Source organism: Puntigrus tetrazona, chromosome 23, assembly GCF_018831695.1.
Source record: "Puntigrus tetrazona isolate hp1 chromosome 23, ASM1883169v1, whole genome shotgun sequence".
Taxonomy (NCBI): domain Eukaryota; kingdom Metazoa; phylum Chordata; class Actinopteri; order Cypriniformes; family Cyprinidae; genus Puntigrus; species Puntigrus tetrazona.
The window spans coordinates 12,461,596-12,486,958 of NC_056721.1; the positions used below are offsets into that span (position 1 = coordinate 12,461,596).

The window sequence follows — 25,363 nt, forward strand, 5'->3', positions numbered from 1 at the left end:
CTGTTCATCTCCTAATATATGGCCTCATTAATCCTCCACAGATTTCTTCATTTTGCTGCGTGGACCCCAACAGCATCCTACCTCTTCACCAAGTACCCTCTCTACAAACCATCTACACATTGGATGCTGTGATTTCCAAAGTCCAAGTGTCTTTAGATGAGCATTTCTCCAAAGTAGCTGCTGAAACAGACCCCAACAAATCCTCCGAGATCACCAAAAACCTGCTGCCCGCCACGTTGCAGCTCATTGATGTCTACACAGCCTTCACCAGGTTCTTATTACATGCACCACATGAAAAAGCTACCTAAAAGTGCTGTATGTAGAATTGAGATTCTCTAGTGGGTGAGCTAGGTATTGCATTCTAAACTGAAAATATTGGAGAGGGTTTTTCACCCAGACCTTCCTCCTTAGACTTGACCCACACGCAGGTTGCCATATTGACAACAATCGGGCAGGGCGGGTTCCACAGACATGCACATTTTCAAAGGACTGTAGCATTGTTTTTCAGAAACACAAATGTTATCTTAGCATGGTTCTTAAATATCTGCAAGCATATTATGATATTTTATACTTTAGTAAAGTCAAAAACGTACACACAGCACCTTTTAAAATAACCTAGTCCATAGTGTAGTTCATTTTTATGTCATTTTTAGGATCGAGTAAACATTAGAAAACCAAACCAAGTTCTTAATCCTTTTTCTCATTGCTGGTCATTTCTTTACTCAGGTCATACCTGCTGATGAGCCTGCCAGAAGAAGGAGAAAACAAACCCACCGAAGCTAAACTGCAGGGTTATGCTGCTGTGTTGTCCATCGGATCCACACGCTGCAAAGCCAATTTGCTTGGTAAGAATTCTGAATAATATCAAGATATTAGCAGCTTTGATGTACATTTTGAATATCTAATACATGGTTCTGTTTTATTTTTTCAGGTCAGACTGTGATGCAGAATCTGCCGTCAGCTGTTCAGACGTTGTGTGAAACATGGAACAACATTCACACCAATGAATTCCCTAACTTTGGCTCATGGGTTAGAATGCTTATCCTTCAGCTTTCAAGTGAATATATTCTCACTACTTCACCATAAACTGATTGGTTCTTTGTCCACAGCGGAATGCCTTTGCCAATGACACTATCCCATCAGAAAGTTACATCAGCGCAATTCAGGCTGCCCACCTGGGGACCCTCAGCAACCAATCCCTGCCTTTAGCTTCCTCTCTCAAACACATTCTACTCTCATTGGTGCGCCTTACTGGGGATCTCATTGTGTAAGTCTTAAGTCAGTTTTACAGGGTTGCTCATCTGTATAAATGACTGATAGATGCTAAAGATTACTTGTGTGTTGCTGCAGCACAGAGGAGCTGAACAATCCACAGGTGATCCGTACGTTGCTGCCCCTCCTGCTGGAGAGCAGCACAGAGAGCGTGGCGGAGATCTGCAGCACCTCGCTGGAGAGGATCCTGGGCCCTGCTGAATCAGACGCTTTCCTGGCTCTCGTCTATGAGCGCCTCATCACAGGCTGCTACAACATCATCGCCAATCACTCTGACCCCAACAGGTGGGACCCCCGATGACGTATGACAGTTTAAGCAGACTCCTGAACTGCAATCTGAAGGAATCTAGATTAATATTGTTTTGTTTCCAATTAGTGGTCTGGATGAGTCCATTCTTGAAGAGTGTCTACAATATTTGGAGAAACAGCTAGAAAGCAGTCAGGTCCGCAAAGCAATGGAGGAGTTCTTCTCATTCAGGTAGGTCTTGGCTACAAGCGTTTTTTATAAATTTAAAGGAATAGTTCACCCAAAAATGATAATTCTGTCATAATTTCTTCACTCTCTAGTAGTTCCAAATCTGAATAAATTTTTTGAAATCTGAATGAAGCATTTTGTATGAATTTTAATACATCCTTTTCCTCTCTTGTCTTGTAGCGGAGAATTGGTTCAGATCATGATGGCCACTGCCAATGAGAATCTATCTGCAAAGTTTTGTAACCGGGTTCTAAAATTCTTCACCAAACTGTTCCAACTCAGTAAGTAGCCATGCAACATCTCCCAGAAATGTGCCGTCTGATTTCCCCCTAACACTTATGCCATCTGTGTTCATCCATCAGCGGAAAAGAGCCCCAATCCCAGCCTTCTGTGCCTGTGCGGCTCTTTAGCCCAGCTGGCTTGTGTGGAGCCCACGAGGCTGCAGGCCTGGCTGAGGCGCATGACGTCCTCCCCTCCTAAAGATTCAGACCAGCTGGACACAGTGCAAGAGAACAGGCAGCTACTGCAACTCCTCACCTCCTACATTGTCCGTGATAACAGCCAGGTTGGCGAGGGCGTCTGCACTGTGCTTCTGAGCACTCTCATACCCATGGCAACAGAGATGCTGGCCAGTGGGGATGGGGCGGGCTTCCCTGAGCTCATGGTCATCATGGCCACTCTTGCCAGTGCAGGACAAGGAGCGGGACATCTGCAGCTACACAGAGCTGCCATTGACTGGCTCACGAGATGGTAAGTGACTTGGATCCAGATATATTATATTAACAATAAAAATTATATTAACAATACACACCACACATTCTTTAAATATATATTTTTTCTATAATGAAAATGAATGTATTTGTAACTTATTTTAAGTTAGATTTTAATATTAATACGATAATTTAAAATATTAAATATTATATATATACATAAGGAATACAAGTATATATTATATAAAATATTTTAAACTACATATAAGTATAAGGTGTGTTTCAATATAAGATACAAATTTATTTATAACTGTTTTTTTTCCTAGAAGAGAGTAAAAGGCAAAGAATATAAAAGTTTTGACCTCAGCATGATGAAACTACCACTGAAGCCACAAAATTTCTGCCTTGATTACCTGCAGTCTTACCTCAAATTTAATCTAAACCTTACCTTTTTCATCTTTTTATTTTAGTAAAAAGTACTTGTATCAGAAGAATGTTGTGGAGAAAGTTACAGCCAATGTGTCACAAGGCAAGGTAGGTGTTAAGCCTATTTTGTTAATAACCATTTGCAAATTTCTGTTGGACCATAAGTGAAACACTCTTGTTTGCAGCATGCCAGCATGCTGGAGTGTGCCTGCCACATCATTTCCTACCTGGCAGATGTGATGAACGCTTTGAGGCAGAGCAGTGGCCAGGGCTCGTCCCAGCTGCTGATGGAGGGAGAGGAGAAAGCTATTGAAGTTGACTCTGACTGGGTGGAGGAGCTGGCTGTAGAGGAGGAAGACTCACAGGCCGAAGACTCGGTCAGGAGACAGTCTGCTCACTGTGCCTTAGATTTAAATATCGCTTAAATTTTTCCAGTCATATGTGAGTTTCTTGTGTTTTAGGATGAGGATTCGCTCTGCAATAAGCTATGCACCTTCACCATCACACAAAAGGAGTTCATGAACCAGCACTGGTAATGGATCAACTCGGCATTCCTTTGCTATGCAACAGAAGCTGTGCTGTGGGTCTTTAATCTCCTGCTCTTGCCCACACAGGTATCACTGTCACACCTGTAAGATGGTGGATGGGGTAGGTGTGTGCACAGTGTGTGCCAAGGTCTGTCACAAAGACCATGAGATCTCCTATGCCAAATACGGCTCTTTCTTCTGTGACTGCGGTGCCAAGGAGGATGGCAGCTGCCAGGTGAGACCGAATACTTCAGGTCATCATGGGAAAAGAGCAACTGCGGTAACTTTGGCTTGCAAATCATTTATCATTGACTGCCATTAGCTCATTTCAGACCTCCCTCAATTCATCAGGGTTTGCAACATTTCATCTTTTTCGTTTTTTGATAATTAAGTTTATTCTCTGCTGTTTGGTAGTATGTTACTACAGATGAATTCAGTCCGTTTTATTGTTGTTAAAGGAATGGTTCACTCTAAAGAATAAAACATTTACTTGTGTTGTCTCAAACCCGCAGGAAGAGTTTATGCAGCTGTTTCTAAACTAATGATAGCTGTAAAAGACAAAAAACACAAGTAGTGCTAAGAACTACTGAAGACTTGAATTATATCACACAAGCGGTAACAATTAAAAACAAGTTAAATATAATAATTTCTGAGATTCTGTTGAATTAATATTGTTCATTTACTGATCATGAATGCACTATTTAAGTCCAACTTTTATGGCATGATTTTAGATTATTACAACAACAAATGTAGCATTTCTCAAAATTTTACACTTAACACAATATAACAGTCCTTGTGTACTGCATGGATAGAAGAAAAGAAAATAATTCACTCCTGTTACAACTTTTTTTGAAAACTACAAGCCAATATTTGATCCAAAACTAGGATAGGTGTAAGCGTACTTTTTTGATTATTTACTTTAAAAACTAATATCAAAAATACAGTGAAAAGTAATATTTGTCAAATATATTAAAATAGAAAAAAAGTACTTTTTTTAAGTGTAATGATATTTTAATATATTTTCAGGAGCAATTACTGCACTTTTTAATGTCACACAGAAAATCCTTTAGAAATTTCTTAAAATATTTAAGTATTTAGTTTAGTCTACATTACCAGTTTTTAATGTTTGGGTGAACTGTTTCTTTAATCATCAATGCAGTTGTAATATTTTCTTAAGATTTTCACTTAATTTTGTAATGAAAAGACTTTCAGATGAACATTTCAGTATTTAAGCCATATCCACTCATGCATGTCTCCTTGATGGAAACACAAAGCATGTCACAATCAAAATTGATTCCCTCTTCCCTGTGGCTCCCTCTCCTGGCATTAACATCCTTTTGTAATTTAAGTCTGACTAACGAAATGGATCCCATATACCTGATTTTGGATCTGTATGCTTTTTTTTTTACAGGCTCTGGTCAAAAGAAGTCCCAGCAGTGGAATGAGCTCCACCATGAAGGAGTCCTCAGCGTTCCAGAGCGAGCTGCGCATGCCGGAGAGCGCCATCCGTCACCAGAGCTCCTCACCCGCGGACAAGGGAAAAGTCACCATCTGTGATGGCAAAAGCAGCGACGACGACAAACCTAAGAAGAGCAGCGTGTGTAAAAACATTGAGGGTTGCAGAGAGGATCTGCTCATCCAAGTGGTATGAGAATTTCTTCACTCTTCGTACTCTGAATCTGTTTTGATATTAAAAGCGTATCTGACTCACTGCAATCGTCCTCTTCCGCAGGCGAGCTCCTCCACAGCAGCCCTGGTGCTGGAGTTGCTCATTTTCCTAATGGATGCCATTCAGACCAATTTCCAGCAGGCATCGGCGGTGGGCAGCAGCAGCCGAGCTCAGCACGCTCTCAATGAACTACACACTCAAGACAAGACGGTTGAGATGACAGATCAGCTCATGGTATGAAGCAGACGTCTAAAGACGAATTCTCACATCGATACCATGACACTAAACATGTTTTTATCCTCCAGGTTCCCACGCTGGGCTCACAAGAGGGTGCTTTTGAGAACGTCAGGATGAACTACAGTGGAGATCAAGGACAGACGATCCGCCAGCTCATCAGCGCCCATGTGCTTCGTCGGGTGGCCATGTGTGTGCTGTCGTCCCCTCACGGACGCAGACAACACCTCGCTGTCAGCCATGAAAAGGGCAAGGTAACCCAGAAATCCTGACTTGCTACTTCATGTTTAATCGTGGCTACATAGTGGCTCGCTGTATTTTGTTGTTTTAATTTTTTTTTTTTTTTTTTTTTTTTTTTTGCAGATTACAGTTCTGCAGTTATCTGCACTGTTGAAGCAGGCCGACTCCAGTAAGAGGAAACTAACTCTGACCCGCTTGGCCTCCGCTCCAGTGCCCTTCACAGTGCTTAGTCTCACTGGAAATCCCTGTAATGAGGACTATCTGGCAGTGTGTGGACTCAAGGTAAAAAAACGCAGGCAGAAGTTTGAAGGAATGATTTCACAGTTTCCACTGAATAATTTCACAGATTTGTTTGACTGACTTTTGTCTTTTTTCTGTGTCTCATCTGCAGGACTGCCACGTTCTGACGTTCAGCAGCACAGGCTCCGTTTCAGACCACTTAGTCCTGCATCCTCAACTCGCCACTGGAAACTTCATCATCAAGGCCATATGGCTTCCTGGATCACAGACCGAATTGGCTATCATCACTGCTGATTTTGTCAAGGTGAGTTATTGTACTTGTTACAATTTGTCTACTTGAACAAGTTATTTTCTTTAAAGTTAATCGATATGTTGATCTGGCTAAAATTTGGCTAGTAATTATGTGCACATAAATGTTCAATTAGTTCAATTAATTTCTAATGCACATTTAATAACATTGTCAAAAACAAGTTTTCATTGTAAAATAAATATTCAAAAGTACAAATGTTTGGGCTTAGTAATTAATTTAATACTTTATTATAGTATTATAGTATTTAGTATACTATATTGCTGTATTTAAATGAAAAATACATTTAGTGACTCAATTTGGCCTATGTCATCAATTCTGATATTGGTCCGATAATTTTATACATCCCTTATCAGTGATGTCCCTTAAATCACTGTTTGTTTGTTTTGCAGATTTATGACTTATCTGTGGATGCCCTGAGCCCCATGTACTACTTCCTGCTACCAAGTTCGAAGATCAGAGATGCCACATTCCTATTCAACGAGGAGGGAAAAAACATCATTGTGATTATGTCTTCAGCCGGCTACATGTACACTCAGGTGATGGACGAGTCCAGCAGTGCCCAGCACGGCCCTTTCTACGTCACCAACGTTCTGGAAATCAGCCACGAGGATCTGAAGGTTTGACAATGTTCTATTTTCCTATATAGTCAGATAAACCGCGATAAGTTAACAGAGTTGATTCAGAATGAATCGAGTGTGACCGCATGCTGAGTTTGTTTTGTGTTTGCTTCGCAGGACAGTAATGGCCAGGTGGCTGGAGGCGGAGTCTCTGTGTACTACTCCCACGTCCTGCAGATGCTCTTCTTCAGCTACAGTCAGGGAAAGTCATTCGCTGCCACTGTGAGCTGCAGCAACATGGAGACACGGAGACTCTTTACCATCAATGTCAAAGGGTAGGATTTCTCTTCTAAATTTGTACAGAAAAGTCAGTCTTAAAATTAGATTGTAGCACTCTTTTCTCTGAAGTTTTGTTTTTCCTCTAATGTTTGTTCTCTTGCACATGCAGATCTAATGGAGGTAGTAAGACATCTCCAGCTCTCTGTCAGTGGTCAGAAGTCATGAACCACCCAGGCTTGGTGTGCTGTGTCCAGCAGACCACAGGAATCCCGCTGGTCATCATGGTGAAACCAGACACGTTCCTCATCCAGGAAATCAAAACGCTACCTGCAAAAGCTAAGGTCAGTTCCTATAATTTCTTAGTGGTTTTAAGGAACTATATATATTTTTTTGTATTTTATTGTTAAAAAAAAAACTGATTGATTTCTGTGATAAGTGTGAGTCATTTAATGTAACATCTGTTGTTTTGTATTTGTCCACCACTTCTGAGGCTGCACTAATGTTTTTGCTCACTTCCTGGGCTAGCATATGCCCACACTAATTAAGTGCGATTAATAATGTTACATGTGATTAATCACAGAAAACTGTGCATTTGACTTTAAATGTATTCACAGCCTTGGAAATATTAGAAAATGATTATCATTCATGAGCCTCCCTTCTGATTGGCTTGTTTTTTTTGTCATCAAAAATGCTTGAATTTGCACCAAATAAATCGTAATAGGGTGCAAACACAAACAATTGTCTCTGTTTTCCTAAGATTCAGGACATGGTTGCAATCCGTCACACAGCGAGCAACGAGCAGCAGCGCACCACCATGATACTTTTGTGTGAAGATGGCAGTCTCCGTATATACATGGCCAACGTGGAGAACACGTCCTATTGGCTCCAGCCCTCCCTTCAGCCTAGCAGTGTGATCAGCATCATGAAACCCGTCCGCAAACGCAAGACAGCCACGGCCAGTGAGTCACGCCACATCTGCTCTGATTAATCACGTTGTTTAGTGTTGTTTATAGAGATTTAAGATGCATTTCGTGTTTTTCCTCATCAGCCACACGCACATCCAGCCAAGTTACTTTCCCTGTGGACTTTTTCGAACACAATCAGCAGCTGACAGAGGTGGAGTTTGGAGGCAATGACTTGCTGCAGGTCTACAACGGCCAACAGATCAAACACCGCCTGAACTCTACAGGGATGTATGTGGCCAACACCAAGGTAACAAACATGATTCTAGCTTCAAATTATTTAGAAATGATCATTAATAGGTCATTAGGACATTGTCATTTCGAGTCATTTATATTGGTTCCTGTTGACAGCCTGGAGGTTTCACGGTGGAAGTAGTGAACAATAACAACTCAATGGTGATGACGGGAATGAGGGTGCAGGTGGGCACTCAAGCCATCGAGCGAGCTCCCTCTTACATTGAAATCTTTGGGCGCACCATGCAGCTCAACCTGACACGTTCCCGCTGGTTTGACTTCCCTTTCACTCGCGAGGAAGCTCTTCAGGCAGACAAGAAGCTCTCCATTTTCAGTAAGAGACCAACAGACAAAACCAAAAGAAATAAAAATAATTACAAGATTAGATTAAAAAATATATATTTTTAAACTGAAAATGCACTCATAGAATGACATGTTTGGTGTGTGAACAGTAATAGCAAGTGCATATGTATTGTATAGTGAAATAAATTATCTAAATGCATTCAGTGAATACATGAATACATCACACAGCAGTATCATGGAACTCTTGCTTTAGGCTGTTTACAAATGTTGAATCTTAAAATAAAGTGTTATGTTTACCGCTACATCTTTCTGAAAAAGGCAAATTAATTGAAATAGTTTATTTATAGTTATTTCTGCACATGAGAGACATGGGTCTTTTTCCAAACAAATTGAAATATATTGACGTTGATTTATTGGCCAAAATGAGTTTAAAAATCAACATATTGGCAAAACGACAATATTGTGCATCCCTAATATTAATATTTGTAAATTAAATTTCAATCAGTCATTTATATAATTTTATTATTTAGTTTTTTTCCTATTTTATTTTTAAAATTGATCTCCATGCATTTCAGCTCTTAACATTAGTGGTGATTATAATGAATAATTCAGATGTTTTGTTTCAGTTGGCGCTTCAGTGGACCCAGCAGGTGTCACCATGCTGGACTCCATTAAGATTTATGGCAAAACCAAAGAGCAGTTTGGCTGGCCAGACGAGCCCCCGGAGGACTTCCCTTCAGCTGCAGTCAACAACGTGTGCAGCCCCAACCTGAATCAGGGCAATGGCACTGGGGACAGTGACATCACCAGCCCCATCACAACAAGTGGCACTGTACTGGAGAGGTATACTTGTCTTCTAAGCCTGGGTGCTCTGATTCCGACCGGTTAATTAAAATGACTTCCTGTAGAGAGAAATGTCTTCTATCTCTGTCTTCATTTCACTTAATTCACTGAAATTAATCTTTATATTATTGCCTCAAGAGTGCCTGTAATTGATGTCAATTAACGTAACTGAGACGAAGAGCAGAGGAGAGAGAAGGGAGTGGGGGAGGGGTGTGCGTGACGTGTCCAGTGCATGGCTGCCATCATAATGACCTCGTGCTCGCATGCTTACGTTTCCTGTGTTTGACATACAAATCATTTTTACGCATTTCTTTTCTGTGATCCTCACACATTTTTCTTTTTCTTTGCTCCCTAAAACAATAAAAAAAAGTTGTGAAACTGAGTCCTTATCAGCCTTGGACCGGTTAGTAACCGCCCTTTCTCTGCTTGTGTGCATGGTGGTTTTTGTGTGTGTGTGTGTGTGTGTGTGTGTGTGTGTGTGCGTGTATGTGCGTGCGTGTGCGTGTGCGAGAGACAGCAGTCAGATTGAGCTTGCTCTGGTGTAGATCATGCAGGACAATTACAGCATTTATAAAGACATTAGTAATCACATAGGTGTTTTGCTTTAACGTTTGATGATATGTTGTGATTTGGAAATGGCAGTGCTTTGAGAATGGTGTAGAATTGGGATATGTCAGTGTGGACTGCTATAATTTTAATATTATATATTGTTTTCTCTATCTAACTGTTGTCTGATCTCTAGGTTGGTGGTCAGCTCACTGGAAGCTCTAGAGAGCTGCTTTGCTGTGGGTTCCCCCAATGAAAAGGTAAGGACATCTTGTTCTCATCTTTGCAGTTAGTGGAATCCAAAGTACCAGTACCAGGTGATCTAAAATCTAAATAAATGTTTAAAATGAGTGCTTGCATATAGAAGGAAGAAACCGTATCAGTTACTTAATAAAACATTTTATTTATTGCATAAAGCAGCTGCCATGCTGAGATCACATGATCAACTGATATACTAATCATTGGAGATTTTTGCTTTAGGAATACATTAGTCAAGTGGCTGTCAAGAGGCATCAGTAACTGAAATCTTTGTGTGAATTATTCACACAGTATAAATCCAAACATTTTATTGGCCTGCACAACATAAACTTTAACTTAAAAATGTTACTATTGCAGCAAATGCATTGTACTTAATTCATTTTGCTATAATATTGATTCTGTATGCAGAAATCAGTAGCTTTCATTTTTTCATTTCATTTTTTATTTACATAATAACTAAAGCAACTTCAAATAGGTTTAATGCAAAATTGCTATACTGCTTTTTATTGTGAGATTTTTCCCTGTATTTTTTGATGATATTTGCATTCACCTATGACTTTCCATTTCTACTATCTGTAGGAGAAAAACAAAGCTTCAGCTCTAGATCTGGCCACTGTCCTGCTATCCATCCCCACTCCTGCTGGAGTACAACAACAGACCAAAGGCCTTTTGGCCAGCCTACACACCAGCCGCACAGCTTACCACAACCACAAGGTACAAACGTGATCACTGTATCGTGTGATAGAAAGCTGACCTAAATGATAAGGTGATTCATGTCTAACTGGTACTTAATCTGTGTTAAGGATCAGTCTCTGCTGGGCAATGCAGTACAGTGTCTGAACAACTGCAGTAAAGAAGGGAAGGAGCTGGACCCTGATGTGTTCCAGAGATTGGTGATTACAGCCCGTTCCATCGCCATCATGAGACCCAACAACCTTGTGCACTTCACCGAGTCCAGACTTCCTCAGTCAGACACTGGTACACCCATCTTACATCTTGAACTTTCATCTTTTTCTTCCTTTATGTGCCTTTTCGTAAAGCCAGTGCTTCTTCTCTTCAGAAGTAGGTGATGATGGGAAGGATGGACTGAAACAAGCTGATACTGAGAGCTGTAGCTTCATCATGCAGCTGGTCACTAATTTCTGGAAGCTACATGCTCTCAAACCCAAGAATGCTTTTTTGGCTCCGGCCTGTTTGCCAGGTACATGGTCACACAGTGGTCAGACTAGGAGTTCATTGATTTATTGTTTTGAGGAATCTGAGACATTTTTGTTTTTCCTTTTTAGGTCTCACTCACATTGAAGCCACAGTCAATGCTTTGGTTGATATCATTCATGGTTACTGCACCTGTGAGCTGGATTACATCAATGTGGCATCTAAAATCTACATGCAGATGCTGCTCTGCCCTGTATGTATTTTACTGTTGTTCTTCACCATAATCCGTACATTGTGAGCAATTCCTAACATCTTTCTCATCTACAGGACATCTCTGTGAGCTTTGCTTGCAAACAGGCTCTGATTAGAGTTTTGAGACCCAGAAACAAACGCAGACATGTGACCTTGCCTTCTCCTCCGCGGTCCAACACGCCCATGGGTATGAGCCATGCTTTTCAGCTTTGTGGCTTGAGTACAAACACTTCACAACGAATCAACCCAAAAAAATAATGCATTGCTGTGCTTTCATTTCCTAGGAGATAAAGATGACGACGATGATGATGATGCTGATGAGAAGATGCAGTCCTCCAATATGACGGGAGGGGAAAGCGGCAGGCAAGAGAGTCAAGAACAAAGCGAGGTGGACCACGGAGACTTTGAGATGGTGGTGAGTTTTGCAACCACTATGAGTCCAGCTGTTGGACACTTAAGTTTTAATGTGGCAATGATTAGTCTATGTATTCAAGTAAACACACATGTACTGAATCGATAAAAAGTTAAGTTATTGGACAATAATAATGATAATAAATAACGTTATTGGAGATGATTACATACTAATGTACCACATAATAAATAATTGTCACAAGTCAAGATGCATTAAACTTTTTAATATTCTGCAATTTCATAATTGCGCAGTTAATCAGGAGGAAAACAACAACAATCTACTAGCTTTGCCCAAAGTGATTCGTCAAGCAAACTAAGAACACGAAAAAGTCAAATTCATGTTTTTAAAAGCCAAACAATTCTCCAGAACATCTGTTTTTTTACACTGCAATGAAATACTTGAGATAGGGGTAGTTTTTGAGACTTTGCCCAAACTAAAGAAGGCGGTTATTATGTAATCCTCTCCTCTCTGTGTTTGTTCTGCAGTCTGAGTCTATGGTCCTGGAGACAGCTGAGAACGTGAACAACGGAAACCCTTCTCCTCTTGAAGCTCTGCTAGCAGGGGCAGAGGGCTTCCCACCCATGCTTGACATCCCTCCAGACGCTGATGATGAGACCATGGTGGAGCTAGCTATAGCTCTCAGTCTGCAACAAGACCAGCAAGGTCACTGTTTACACTTTTCTGCCCTCTGAGAGAAATATTTTATTATGAAATGTAAGCTGCTGGTCAAATGTTTGGAATTTTGTATTTTATTTTATTTTTTATGTTAAGGGTCTAATGCAAACCAAAGCTACATTGATTTGATCAAAATTGGTGGTATTGTGTAATATTGTTACAGTTTAAAATAACTGTTTTTGCAGTCGTTACAGTTTTGAAATTACATAAATTACATTTTAAAACATTGAAATGGTAACTGCGCTTTGAGACGTCAGAGACTTAAAAAAAAAAATTTGTTTCAATCTTTTGACCAGTAGTGCATGTGGTCATTCCTTATCTAATGTGAAGTGTATGTTGTGTCTGCAGGCAGCAGCAGCAGTGCATTGGGCCTACAGAGTCTGGGCCTATCTGGTCAGGCCCCAAGCTCCTCATCCCTTGATGCAGGAACCCTTTCAGACACCACTGCATCAGGTAACTGCACTCATCTCTACAAGACACTCTTTCTGTCAGGGGTGGACAATTTGACAATTTTATATGATCTTTTATGCTCTCGTAATGACTACATGCTAGATGGCCGTGGTGACTGTCCAGTTTATACCATATGCTTCCATCATTTGTCTTAAAATCATTGTGACATATTTGAAAAACATTTTGGCATTAGTTAACGTCAGAGCTGTGCGACACATTAAATTTTTCACTTTGTTTAGATTTCAAATGCAGCGGAACATGAACAAGAAAAGTATATTTGAGTTTTGAGAGTTGATTGTCCACCCCTACTTTGTCATGCTTCTTCTTGTCACCCCTTCATGGCCCATTTCTTTTAAATTACACCATCTTCAAACATCTGGCTGTTTTTCTATATACATGTTTGTGTGCACCTTTAGAAACCCCCCTTAGCAAAGCCTGCTGTTTTTTTCCTGTAACAGCTCTGGTTATGCTTTCAGCCCCAGCCTCGGATGATGAGGGGAGCACAGCGGCCACAGACGGCTCCACGCTGCGCACCTCTCCCGCCGAGCACGGGGGCAGCGTGGGCTCTGAGAGCGGCGGCAGCGCCATCGACTCGGTTGCAGGAGAACACAATGGTGAGACTTTTATGCGATTTTTATTGCTTGTTTGATGTCTTTTGGATGTAAATTATTTTGAAATGGATTGTTTTGGATAGTTTCGTCAACTCTGGATGATGTGTGGGTTTCAGTGTCTGGCCGCAGCAGTGCTTATGGGGACACCACTGTTGAAGGACACCCTGCAGGGCCGGGCAGTGTGAGCTCCAGTACAGGAGCCATCAGCACCACCACGGCCCAGCATGAAGGAGACGGATCAGAGGGTGAAGGAGAGACAGAGGGTGACATCCACACCAGCAACAGGTCTGTTTACACGATGGAGCACTTTATTGTTTTATCTCATACTACAAATTAGAGTAAAATGCACTTGATGTATCGTCTCACTTTTTTTTTTTTCCTCTCCAGGTTGCACATGGTGCGTTTGATGCTCTTAGAGCGTCTCTTGCAGCATCTGCCCCAGCTCCACACTGTAGGTGGAGTTCAGGCCATCCCCTACATGCAGGTCATCCTCATGCTAACCACAGATTTGGACGGAGAGGATGAAAAAGACAAGGGAGCACTAGATGACCTTCTGGCCCAGCTCATCGCCGAGCTCAGCATGCATAAGAAGGTGAGACTACATTAAGGAAAAACTGTTTTCTTAATGCATTTTTCTTGTATGGAAAAAGATTATGGGTTGTGGCATTTTTGGTTTCCAGGATGTTTCGAAGAAAAATGAGCGCAGCTCCATAAATGAGGTGCACCTGGTCATCATGAGGCTCCTCAGTGTCTTTATGTCCCGCACCAAGTCTGGCTCAAAATCTTCCTCTGAGGTAACACTCAAATTCAGTCAAATACAGTGCTCAAAAGTCTTTTTTTTTTTTAAGGTTTAAATCTTGTTTGTTATAATTTATTATTATATATTTTTAAGAAATGTAATGTGATTGAAATCTGCCAGAAATTTACCTTTGACTAAATGGTCAGCATTTAAAATGTTCCTGACAAAGTTGATTGACAGCCACACTATTTGACTGGAATTTGGCTTTTTTTTCTTTTTCTTTTTTTTTAATTCCTGTTTGCGTACTCCGTTTTAGATTAGTCTTCCTGTCGAGAGCATAAGCTTACACTAACACTGTTTTGCTTCAGGAAGTGTACATTTCTAATACTGTTGTTTACATATTTCTACCAGGTTCAGTTTGCAGAGCAGTGAATGTGAAAACTATTAAATAATTCAGTTTCATCTGTTTTCTTGCCAGTCGTCTTCTCTCATCTCCAATGCAACAGCTACCGCTCTGCTCAGCATGGGAGCAATAGACTACTGCCTGCATGTTCTCAAATCTCTGCTGGAGTTCTGGAAGACTCAGCAGGGCGAGGAGGAACCAACAGCCACCAGTCAGCTCCTAAAACCCCACACTTCCTCCTCACCCCCAGACATGAGCCCCTTCTTCCTGCGTCAGTATGTCAAGGTAAAGGCTGGGTCTTAAAAAGCTTTCTCTTGTGCATATGTACTGCATAAAAAAAATCATGGTCTTTTGAATTTTGGGTGTGTTTCTCAGGGCCATGCTGCTGATGTGTTTGAAGCGTACTCTCAGCTTCTCACCGAGATGGTCCTCCGACTGCCATACCAGATCAAGAAAATTGCAGACGCCAACCCACGAATCCCACCGCCAATCTTTGATCACTCCTGGTTCTATTTCCTGTCAGAGGTAATGCACATTTTTTGATTTGTGCTGAGAAGTTTACTGCGAATAGTTTAGCATGAGTCAACTTTCTTTAATCATCTTCCAGTATCTGATGATCCAGCAGACTCCGTTTGTGAGGCGACAAGTGAGGAAGCTCCTGCTGTTCATCTGTGGCTCCAAAGAGAAGTACCGTCAACTGCGAGATCTCCACACCCTTGACTCCCACGTGCGGGGCATCAAGAAGCTTCTGGAGGAGCAGGGCATCTTCCTGAGGGGAGGAATCGTGACTGCGACATCTGGCTCCGCTCTACAGTATGATACTCTCATTAGTCTGGTGAGTAAACAGGATTATGTGACGCCCTTTGAATTATACTCTTCTTTGAGTTTGGATTTACATGAACTTTCTTACTTTTACACAGATGGAGCACCTTAAAGCATGTGCTGAAATCGCTACTCAGAGAACAATTAACTGGCAGAAGTTCTGCATGAAGGATGACTGTAAGTGTACAATATGTGCTTTTACATTTGTGACCTTGAACTTTAAGGTTTAGTTCACCTCAGAATGGCAATTCTGTCAGTAATTACTCACCCTAATGTCGTTCCAAACCCAAATCTTTGGAACACAAATTATGATACTTTTGATTAAATCAGAGAGCTATCTGACCCTCCACAGATTGCAACATCTAAAATGTTCCGAGGTACGGAAACATATTAAATACATTGGTAAAACAATTCCATGTGACCTAATCAGTGGCTCAACTTTAGTTGTTCTGAGGTACAAGAATGATTTTTTTTTTCGCAGAGAAAACATACTCAATGTACTCAAAATGTACTCAACCATTCTTACTTCTTCCACCATTTTAGTGAGTATCACAACTAGGGCTGGGCCACATATTGAATATTAGACAATTTTACGTTGTCATTGTTATGACAATGTAAATATTGTGAATATATATTAAATATTTCAAGTTTCGCCAAATGTCCAATATTACGAGTGGTGGGTTTGCGTTCATTAGTGCGGTTGCCAGACATCTCGAGTTTAAATCCCTGAATCAGAGCTTTGCTGTTAAAAGGATATATTTTCTGTAGGTGTTTTGTTTATTTGAAGCAATCTGTCAACCATGCACACATGTTCGCTCCTCATTGCGAAAGTGCCGCCACCAATAATCTGAAATCACGACGAACATCAAAGTGTTACTCAACTAGTCTGATCATGATCACTTAATCCAAATTTTTAGTACTATGCATTCTAAGATATTTATTTGGACAACTTTTGAAGATGATTTTTCTCAATACTTTTATTTGTTTTATTTTAAAAAAAAAATTCCTCTCACCCTCAGATTTCAGATTTTCAAATAGTTGTCTCAGCCAAATATTGTCCTATCCAAACAAACCATGCATAAAAGAAAAGCTTATTTCAGATGATAAATAAATCTTAATTTAAAAAAATTTACCCATATGGTTTCGGGATCCAGGATCACATTTCTGCATTTGGCAAATGTTTTTTTTTTTTTTTATAATCCAAAGTGACTTGTATTTGCAGTTCTTGCTTTTCCTAGGAATCAAGCCCATAAACATTTGTGGTACTAATCAAAATCTTTCTCTCTGTGTAGCGGTGTTGTACTTCCTGCTCCAAGTGAGTTTCCTGGTGGATGAGGGTGTTTCTCCAGTCCTGCTGCAGCTGCTCTCTTGTGCTTTATGTGGCAGTAAAGTCCTGGCAGCCTCCTCCTCTGGAGCTTCAGGTGGAGGATCTGGAGGTTCATCTCAGCCCTCTCAGAGCAAGTCCTCCAGCAAGAAGAGCAAGAAAGAGGACAAGGAAAAAGACAAAGAAGGTTTGATTATCTTTTAAGCAATACCCAACTACCATTATAATAATAATAAAAAACAGTTCCATGGCTCTTTTTTTTTTTTTTTTTTTTTCCTCAATGTTCCTCTTTTGTTGACTGCAGGAGATGGAGCTGGCAGTCAGGAAGATCAGCTGTGTACAGCTCTGGTCAGTCAGCTGAATAAATTTGCAGATAAGGAGACTCTTATTCAATTCTTGCGCTGCTTCCTGCTCGAGTCCAACTCCTCATCTGTGCGCTGGCAAGCCCACTGCCTCACATTGCATATCTACAGGTACACGCAAGCCTCTTGCATAAACACACTTTCATGAACTGTGCACTTGATCCAGAAGTTCCATTGTGTTAAATCAAATGATCATTGACTTTGCAGGAACTCAAACAAATCCCAGCAGGAGTTGCTGCTTGACCTGATGTGGGCCATTTGGCCAGAACTACCTGCTTATGGTCGTAAAGCAGCTCAGTTTGTGGACCTGCTTGGATACTTCTCACTTAAAACACCTCAGACAGAAAAGAAGGTAGTGAAAATCAAACATGTAACATGCACTGCTATTCACAGTTTTTGGGTTGTATTAGGATGTTTTTTGGATGTTCTTATGCTCACAGAGGCTGCATTTTCTATAAATATATATTAAAAACATTTTTTAAAAAGTGACACTTGAAATATTGAAGAAAAAAAAATTTAAAGCTAACTATGCTTAAATTTAAATATTTATGCTTAAATTTATTTAATTCTAAATGCCTTTATTTAGAAATATTTTATAACATCACAAATGTTTTGTTTGATCAAAATGATAATGTCTTTTCTGAATAACACTATACTTGAGTGTTAGTGTAAAAAGATGGCTATTTATAAGATTTGATAGTGTGGGTGTTTTGCCTTGCTAATGTTTTGATTCTGTGTTTTCCAGCTTAAAGAATACTCTCAGAAGGCTGTAGAAATCTTGAGGGCACAGAACCACATTCTGACCAATCATCCCAATTCAAATATATACAAGTAAGTGTGCCAGCATACTTTCGTTGAACTAAGGTATTTTGAGTCACAGATGCGATAACATCCCTTAATTAAAATTTTTATCTTCAGCACCCTCTCTGGACTGGTGGAATTTGATGGATTTTACCTGGAGAGTGATCCTTGCTTGGTGTGCAACAATCCTGAAGTGCCCTTCTCTGTGAGTGAGGTTCATGCCATGTCACTTTTAATAAATGTTGTAGTTGTTATGGATCTAAATGTTGGCCTACTTTATTCCCTGCGCTCTCAGAACATCAAACTCTCATCTATCAAAGTGGATACGCGTTACACCACCACTCAGCAGGTGGTGAAGCTGATTGGCAGCCACACCATAAGCAAAGTCACTGTGAAGATTGGCGATCTTAAGAGAACCAAGATGGTTCGCACGATCAACCTTTATTACAACAACAGAACCGTGCAGGCCATTGTAGAGCTGAAGAACAAGTGGGCATACTAATCCGACTCTTAAAGATTTTGGAACAATGTTTGTAGACATTTTGTGATTCATTAAGATCATTTTAAATTTGTGTTCTCAGACCTGCTCGCTGGCACAAAGCTAAGAAGGTGCAGTTGACCCCTGGCCAAACTGAAGTGAAGATCGACCTCCCACTCCCCATTGTGGCCTCCAACCTGATGATTGAATTCTCTGATTTCTATGAGAACTACCAGGCATCTACGGAGACCTTGCAATGTCCCCGATGCAGCGCCTCTGTCCCGGCCAATCCCGGAGTCTGTGGCAACTGTGGAGAGAATGTGTATCAATGCCACAAGTGCAGGTATGCATTGTTTGCATATTGTATAAAGACCCAAGAAAGTTCACAGACTCGCAATGAAATTGAGATTTTAATTGTCGGTTTTAAATTTTCCAGATCCATTAATTATGACGAGAAGGACCCGTTCCTGTGCAATGCTTGTGGTTTCTGTAAATATGCACGCTTTGACTTCATGCTGTATGCAAAACCCTGCTGTGCTGTGGATCCTATAGAAAACGAAGAAGACAGGAAAAAGGTAGAGCAGGAATAACTATCTAATAAATGTTCAATTATGTGCATTTTGTAACAACAAACCTGCTGAAATTGCATTTAAATTACAAGTCAACTTACTAAAATGTATGTTCATGATTTGTGTCCAGGCTGTGACAAACATCAACACCCTACTAGACAAGGCTGACCGCGTTTACCACCAGCTCATGGGTCACCGGCCGCAGCTGGAGAGTCTGCTGTCTAAAGTAAATGAGGCTGCACCTGAGAAACCACAGGTCAGTCTGGTAGCTTTTCTCTGTTGAACTACCCAATTGAGTTTTGGGTGTGTTGTTGATGTTTTTGTGGGTCTTCACAGGATGATACAGGAGCAGGTGCTGGTCTCGGTACTTCCACTGCCAGTGTCAATCGGTACATTCAGCAGCTGGCACAGGAATATAGCGGAGACTGCAAGACTTCATTTGATGAGCTCTCTAAAATCATTCAGGTTAGAGATAAAGCTGTTACTGTATCAAAATAGTAGTCCAGAACAGAAAACATGAATTTTCATGATGCTTTTCATACTGCAACAAATTTCATTAGCAGTTTACATTTTTGTAATAAAACGTTTTATAAAATATAATGCAAATATTTTAATCTTGGTGTTAAATAGCAGTGACAATAAGAAGAGTGAATTTTATTGTTGTTGTTGTTGATACTAAATTTCTTTAAGTGTTGATAATTTATTAGTTATAATTATACGTTTGTCTAGTGTTGATGAGAATTTTACATTACGATTACCAATGAAATATTGTTTTAATTAAAATATATTTTATTTTCATAATTATATATTTTATTTGCAGTTATTTCAAGTCTTTTAAGTATTGATAATTCTAACCTTGTTTAAATTTATACAGCCAGTAATTTAGTATTATTCTAAATATTTAAGTTGTGTATAATAAATTTCATAATGTTAATATTTAGTTTTAAAATGGTGAATTCAACAATATAAATATTGTTATACATTTTATTTTTTTTAATTTATTATATTTTATGTTTAATATTACTCATTCAGAAAGTACTTGCATCGCGTAAGGAGCTGCTGGAGTATGACCTGCAACAGCGGGAAGCTGCTACCAAATCATCCCGCACCTCCACCCAACCCACCTTCACAGCCAGCCAGTATCGTGCCCTGTCAGTGTTGGGATGTGGGTACACATCCTCCACCAAGTGCTACGGCTGTGCGTCTGCAGTCACGGGCCACTGCATCACTCTACTGCGTGCGTTGGCAACCAACACTGCCATCAGACAGATCCTGGTACTGCAGGGTCTCATCCGAGAACTGTTTGAGTACAACCTGCGCCGTGGCACTGGAGCAATGAGAGAGGAGGTCCGCCAGCTCGTCTGTTTGCTTACCAGGTATGAATACACATACAAATGTCCAGATCTGGCTAGCTAATACTGTTTGTTTTACAAGATGTTAACTTTTTTTACGTCAATATCTTTTGCAGAGATCATCCAGAAGCCACACAGCAGATGAATGACCTCATTATTGCCAAGGTGTCAGCTGCCCTTAAAGGTCACTGGGCCAACCCTGATCTGGTAACTATCTTTGTTGCATACTAACGATCACATGTAGATATTGTTTTTGATGCCTGTGACAGATATGTAGTACTTATTTCTTAATTTTTACAATTGTGTTCTTTCCTCAATTAGGTCAGTAGTTTGCAGTATGAAATGCTGCTTCTTACAGACTCCATTGCTAAAGAGGGAGGATGCTGGGAGCTCAGGCTTCGCTGTGGTGAGTGCTCTGGTGGATTTCCAGAGATAAGAGTCTTTAGCCTTTATTTTTCCTTAAGCTTTATTATTTGAATTTGTTAATTCCAAGTTTGTTCTCACAAATAAGTCCTAAGCGACTGAGCGGTTTTTCACGTTCATTCAATTTGTGAATTTATTATTATTATTATTTTTTTAAATATGTAAAGCCCTGAGTCTGTTCTTGATGGCGGTGAATATAAAGACCCCTGTGGTGGTGGAGAATATTACACTGATGTGCCTGAGGATCCTGCAGAAACTCATTAAACCTCCTTCCCCAACCAGCAAGAAAAACAAGGTTAGACAGACTCAGTACTGATGTTGTTTTAATCAATATGTATTGATGCACTTGCCTGCACTTACCTGACTTGTACTCTTTAACAGGATGCAGCTGTCGAATCCCTGACAACAGTCAAGCCATACAACAACGAGATCCACGCACAGGCCCAGCTCTGGCTCAAAAAAGACCCCAAGGCCTCTTATGAAGCCTGGAAAAAGTGCCTTCCAGCTAGATGTAAATATCCAAATTCTGCACCTGCTGTTTTGTTATTTTCATGAAACTGTTTACCTAATTTTGCTTTCTCGTCTATCACAGGTCAGGAAACAGTCTCGAAACCTTTGAACAAGGCTGAAATTAGAAAGCAGTACCTGATGGAGAAGTATGTGTGGAAGTGGAAGCAGTTCATGAGGTCCCGGTCAGAGGGCCTGTTCCCTCGCCTGCTCAAACTGGGTCATAACAACTGGTTGAGACAGGTATGTGCTCTTTTAGAGGACTCTAGAGTTTCTGATTCTTTTCTTATCTTTTAATGTGCTCTAATGTAATCTGACTCCTCATAGGTGCTCTTCACCCCAGCCACCCAGGCTGCAAGACAGGCAGCATGCACCATCGTCGAAGCTCTAACAACAATCCCCAGCCGCAAACAGCAAGTTTTAGACCTCCTAACAAGGTACATTTGACATGAAAGAAGAAAGCAGTACTTTTCAGACAATTTTTTTCCATATAAGGTTCAATCAAGCCAGAAGTAGGAGCCATTCACAAGTTTTTGTTGTTTGTTCTTCAGCTATCTGGATGAGCTGAGCATTGCAGGAGAGTGTGCTGCAGAGTACCTGGCTCTGTACCAGAAGCTCATTAAACCTGCTCACTGGAAGGTTTACCTGGCTGCTCGTGGTGTCCTACCATACATCGGCAACCTCATCACCAAGGTATCGTCAAAAACTCTAGGGTTATATAGTGAGGGTTTATCTTTTCCATTAACTTAAACTCGTGTTGTGTTTTTTTTTTTTTTAGGAAATTGCTCATCTACTAGCCCTTGAAGAAGCCACACTGAGCACAGACTTACAGCAGGGATACGCCCTTAAGAGCTTGACAGGTGAGTTCAAGCTTTTGTATCATTCAAGTTCAAGATTAACTCAGAGAACTTCTGCGAGCTTGTGGTTTGTTTTAACGGTTTGTCTTCTCACAGGCTTGCTGTCCTCATTCGTGGAAGTGGAGTCCATTAAGCGTCACTTTAAGAGTCGGTTGGTTGGCACGGTCCTTAACGGCTACCTGTGCTTAAGGAAGTTGGTGGTCCAGAGAACTAAACTGATCGATGAGACCCAAGATATGCTGCTGGAGATGTTGGAGGATATGACTACAGGTTCCAGCCTTCACCTTCAGGTCTTCTCTGATGTTTTTGTGATATTAAAGTCCAAATCAGCTCAATGCTGTGTATTCTGTTGTAGGGACGGAGTCTGAGACCAAAGCATTCATGGCTGTGTGCATCGAAACTGCAAAGCGGTACAACCTGGATGATTATCGCACCCCTGTCTTTATCTTCGAGAGGTTATGTAGCATCATTTATCCGGTAAGTAGACTTCAGCCTGTTCTAACTTTTGGAATAAGGATTTTGGTAAAACGAATTTCTCCCATCTGTGTGTATGAAGGAGGAGAATGAGGTGACAGAGTTCTTTGTAACGCTGGAGAAGGACCCACAGCAGGAGGACTTCCTACAAGGCCGTATGCCAGGAAACCCATACAGCAGTAATGAACCAGGCATCGGCCCTCTCATGAGAGACATCAAGAACAAAATCTGCCAGGATTGCGATCTTGTGGCACTACTGGAGGATGACAGCGGCATGGAGGTATATAGTCTGTCTCAGTGCTGTGTCCTAGGACTTTTTCAGATAAATCACTTGCCATTTATTTGTATTTCTAAATAATCTTTAAACCTTAATAAAGAAAAAGCTAACATAATTAAAAAGGTAATTGAGGTGTTTGGGATAATTCAATTCAATAGTGAACAAACGTTCAAAATGTCAGGTACTTAAAAAAACATTTATTTATTGAGCAAGGTCATTTATAATGGTACAACATTTTCTATTTTAAACCTATATTATACATATTTGTTACATTTTTGAAAATATTTAAAAAGTTGTGCCTAACTGCCAAGTGGTGCAACCAGAAACATGCATTAATGAAAACAATTTAAAATAATAAAAAAATAAAAAAATAGATATGTTTATATATTCTTATCTGATCCTCTTTGCAGCTCCTTGTGAATAACAAAATCATCAGTTTGGATCTGTCTGTTGCTGAAGTCTATAAGAAGGTTTGGTGCCCCACCAACGAGGTAAGCATAAAGAAGATAAGAATGTTTATAATTTGTTACATATAAACCATGATTTAAACAGTCTTATTTCTTCCAATAAAGGGTGAGCCAATGAGGATCATCTACAGAATGAGAGGGCTTCTGGGAGATGCAACAGAGGAGTTCATTGAGTCTTTGGACTCAACTACAGGTTGGCTTTAAGTTGCAGGACCCTTAACATTACTTTTGTGTTTTACCTTGTAGTTCATCTCATTTCTCACTTGTAATTGGTGTTTTCTCTCTATTCAGATGAAGAGGAGGATGATGAGGAGGTATATAAGATGGCTGGAGTGATGGCGCAGTGTGGAGGTCTGGAGTGCATGTTGAACAGACTCTCTGGAATCAAAGATTTCAAACAGGGCAGGCACCTTCTCACAGTGAGTATGAAGTTCACCTCTCTAATTCATCACGCTCCACAGATTCCTAAGAAACTAATGAAATTTGAATTTTGCTTTATAGGTTCTCCTCAAGTTATTTAGTTATTGTGTGAAAGTAAAAATCAACAGACAGCAGCTGGTGAAACCAGAGATGAACACACTGAATGTTATGTTGGGCACATTAAATCTGGTAAGTAACATACCAGAGGAATCATCTGATAGGAACAAATTGAATATTTAAGAGAATATTTGTGATTGGATGTTGCATTTCAGGCCTTGGTGGCAGAGCAGGAGAGCAAGGACAGTGGAGGAGCATCCATAGCGGAACAGGTTCTTAGTATTATGGAGATCATTCTGGATGAGGCCAATGCAGAGACTGTGTCTGAAGACAAGGTCAGCTAGACATTTTGATTTATGCAGTGAATATTACAACAAAATGGAAATCTGTATTCATATTTCTCCTTTGTGTTTTTCTTTAGGGTAACCTGCTGCTGACGGGTGATAAGGACCAGCTGGTGATGCTGCTGGATCAGATCAATACGTTATTTGTGCGTTCCAATCCCAGTGTCCTTCAGGGGCTGCTACGCATCATCCCTTACCTGTCTTTTGGTGAACTAGAGAAGATGCACATCCTGGTTGAGCGCTTTAAACCTTGCTGTAACTTCGACAAGTATGGAGTTTGTTCATCTCTGTAACCTAGAACTCTGACATTTCTTTGTAACAGTAATGAAACTTTGCTGCATTAAACACCATTTGTTTTCACATACAGGTATGATGAGGAGCACAGTGCAGATGACAAGGTCTTTCTGGACTGCTTCTGTAAAATAGCTGCTGGAATCAAGAATAATAGTAATGGACATCAACTGAAGGACCTCATCTTGCAGAAGGGCATCACACAGAGTGCTCTGGATTATATGAAGAAACATATCCCCTGTGCTAAGAAGTATGACAATAAGTAGATAGTGTTTATATTATATTCAGATATATTGAAAAACCTTTTTATAATACTGTAACTATTTATAGTAAATAAATATATAATTAAGTTTTATATGAAACATTTATTGTATGCATATCATCTATATATACAATTTTTCATAATAAAACTAAATATAATAATGTGTATGCACGTTTATAAACATTAAATAAAAATAATGTAAATGACATTTTAATTATAAATAATAATTACAGTATAATAAGTGTGTGTGTAGTGTCTTTTACCAATATCCAGAATTACATTTTATACATTTAAACAAGAAATACAATGCATCTACCTTATCCAAAAACTTTACTGTTATAAAATGATAAACACAAATCTTTTGCAGCCTGGATGCAGATGTTTGGAAGAAGTTCCTTGCTCGACCAGCCCTTCCATTTATACTCAGACTGCTGCGTGGTTTGGCCACCCAGCACCCCCCTACACAGGTAACACTTTTATCACTAATTTTAAGC

General features: G+C 40.2%; 1 protein-coding gene across 16 annotated transcripts in view; it reads left to right on the forward strand.

Annotated features, from left to right (window-relative positions):
* The window catches only part of ubr4 (ubiquitin protein ligase E3 component n-recognin 4), a 40,585-nt gene that overhangs the window by 11,326 nt on the left and 3,896 nt on the right, over positions 1-25,363 (forward strand). For 4 of the 16 annotated variants that reach the window (XM_043225176.1, XM_043225180.1, XM_043225177.1 and 1 more), the window contains 72 exons: positions 42-271; positions 727-845; positions 932-1,029; positions 1,110-1,267; positions 1,351-1,557; positions 1,649-1,750; positions 1,928-2,028; positions 2,110-2,497; positions 2,928-2,991; positions 3,069-3,260; positions 3,345-3,415; positions 3,498-3,690; positions 4,822-5,055; positions 5,143-5,313; positions 5,385-5,567; positions 5,677-5,835; positions 5,945-6,097; positions 6,493-6,720; positions 6,838-6,995; positions 7,109-7,280; positions 7,697-7,898; positions 7,988-8,151; positions 8,253-8,469; positions 9,065-9,281; positions 9,652-9,684; positions 10,024-10,087; positions 10,665-10,799; positions 10,889-11,063; positions 11,146-11,286; positions 11,372-11,493; positions 11,568-11,679; positions 11,777-11,907; positions 12,390-12,567; positions 12,928-13,032; positions 13,488-13,643; positions 13,757-13,925; positions 14,028-14,232; positions 14,321-14,434; positions 14,858-15,067; positions 15,158-15,307; positions 15,390-15,617; positions 15,703-15,781; positions 16,897-17,115; positions 17,233-17,401; positions 17,498-17,642; positions 18,036-18,121; positions 18,209-18,296; positions 18,387-18,580; positions 18,673-18,912; positions 19,006-19,144; positions 19,269-19,394; positions 19,475-19,603; positions 20,171-20,514; positions 20,607-20,697; positions 20,812-20,896; positions 21,081-21,208; positions 21,295-21,424; positions 21,506-21,663; positions 21,748-21,857; positions 21,972-22,113; positions 22,199-22,280; positions 22,374-22,547; positions 22,633-22,754; positions 22,834-23,031; positions 23,439-23,519; positions 23,601-23,688; positions 23,787-23,914; positions 23,997-24,104; positions 24,188-24,307; positions 24,394-24,584; positions 24,684-24,857; positions 25,237-25,336. In XM_043225176.1, the coding sequence (XP_043081111.1) occupies positions 42-271; positions 727-845; positions 932-1,029; positions 1,110-1,267; positions 1,351-1,557; positions 1,649-1,750; positions 1,928-2,028; positions 2,110-2,497; positions 2,928-2,991; positions 3,069-3,260; positions 3,345-3,415; positions 3,498-3,690; positions 4,822-5,055; positions 5,143-5,313; positions 5,385-5,567; positions 5,677-5,835; positions 5,945-6,097; positions 6,493-6,720; positions 6,838-6,995; positions 7,109-7,280; positions 7,697-7,898; positions 7,988-8,151; positions 8,253-8,469; positions 9,065-9,281; positions 9,652-9,684; positions 10,024-10,087; positions 10,665-10,799; positions 10,889-11,063; positions 11,146-11,286; positions 11,372-11,493; positions 11,568-11,679; positions 11,777-11,907; positions 12,390-12,567; positions 12,928-13,032; positions 13,488-13,643; positions 13,757-13,925; positions 14,028-14,232; positions 14,321-14,434; positions 14,858-15,067; positions 15,158-15,307; positions 15,390-15,617; positions 15,703-15,781; positions 16,897-17,115; positions 17,233-17,401; positions 17,498-17,642; positions 18,036-18,121; positions 18,209-18,296; positions 18,387-18,580; positions 18,673-18,912; positions 19,006-19,144; positions 19,269-19,394; positions 19,475-19,603; positions 20,171-20,514; positions 20,607-20,697; positions 20,812-20,896; positions 21,081-21,208; positions 21,295-21,424; positions 21,506-21,663; positions 21,748-21,857; positions 21,972-22,113; positions 22,199-22,280; positions 22,374-22,547; positions 22,633-22,754; positions 22,834-23,031; positions 23,439-23,519; positions 23,601-23,688; positions 23,787-23,914; positions 23,997-24,104; positions 24,188-24,307; positions 24,394-24,584; positions 24,684-24,857; positions 25,237-25,336 (10,977 nt within the window). The remainder of the gene's footprint in view (positions 1-41; positions 272-726; positions 846-931; positions 1,030-1,109; positions 1,268-1,350; positions 1,558-1,648; positions 1,751-1,927; positions 2,029-2,109; positions 2,498-2,927; positions 2,992-3,068; positions 3,261-3,344; positions 3,416-3,497; positions 3,691-4,821; positions 5,056-5,142; positions 5,314-5,384; positions 5,568-5,676; positions 5,836-5,944; positions 6,098-6,492; positions 6,721-6,837; positions 6,996-7,108; positions 7,281-7,696; positions 7,899-7,987; positions 8,152-8,252; positions 8,470-9,064; positions 9,282-9,651; positions 9,685-10,023; positions 10,088-10,664; positions 10,800-10,888; positions 11,064-11,145; positions 11,287-11,371; positions 11,494-11,567; positions 11,680-11,776; positions 11,908-12,389; positions 12,568-12,927; positions 13,033-13,487; positions 13,644-13,756; positions 13,926-14,027; positions 14,233-14,320; positions 14,435-14,857; positions 15,068-15,157; positions 15,308-15,389; positions 15,618-15,702; positions 15,782-16,896; positions 17,116-17,232; positions 17,402-17,497; positions 17,643-18,035; positions 18,122-18,208; positions 18,297-18,386; positions 18,581-18,672; positions 18,913-19,005; positions 19,145-19,268; positions 19,395-19,474; positions 19,604-20,170; positions 20,515-20,606; positions 20,698-20,811; positions 20,897-21,080; positions 21,209-21,294; positions 21,425-21,505; positions 21,664-21,747; positions 21,858-21,971; positions 22,114-22,198; positions 22,281-22,373; positions 22,548-22,632; positions 22,755-22,833; positions 23,032-23,438; positions 23,520-23,600; positions 23,689-23,786; positions 23,915-23,996; positions 24,105-24,187; positions 24,308-24,393; positions 24,585-24,683; positions 24,858-25,236; positions 25,337-25,363) is intronic. The other 12 variants (XM_043225181.1, XM_043225189.1, XM_043225179.1 and 9 more) reach the window with 9 other exon arrangements.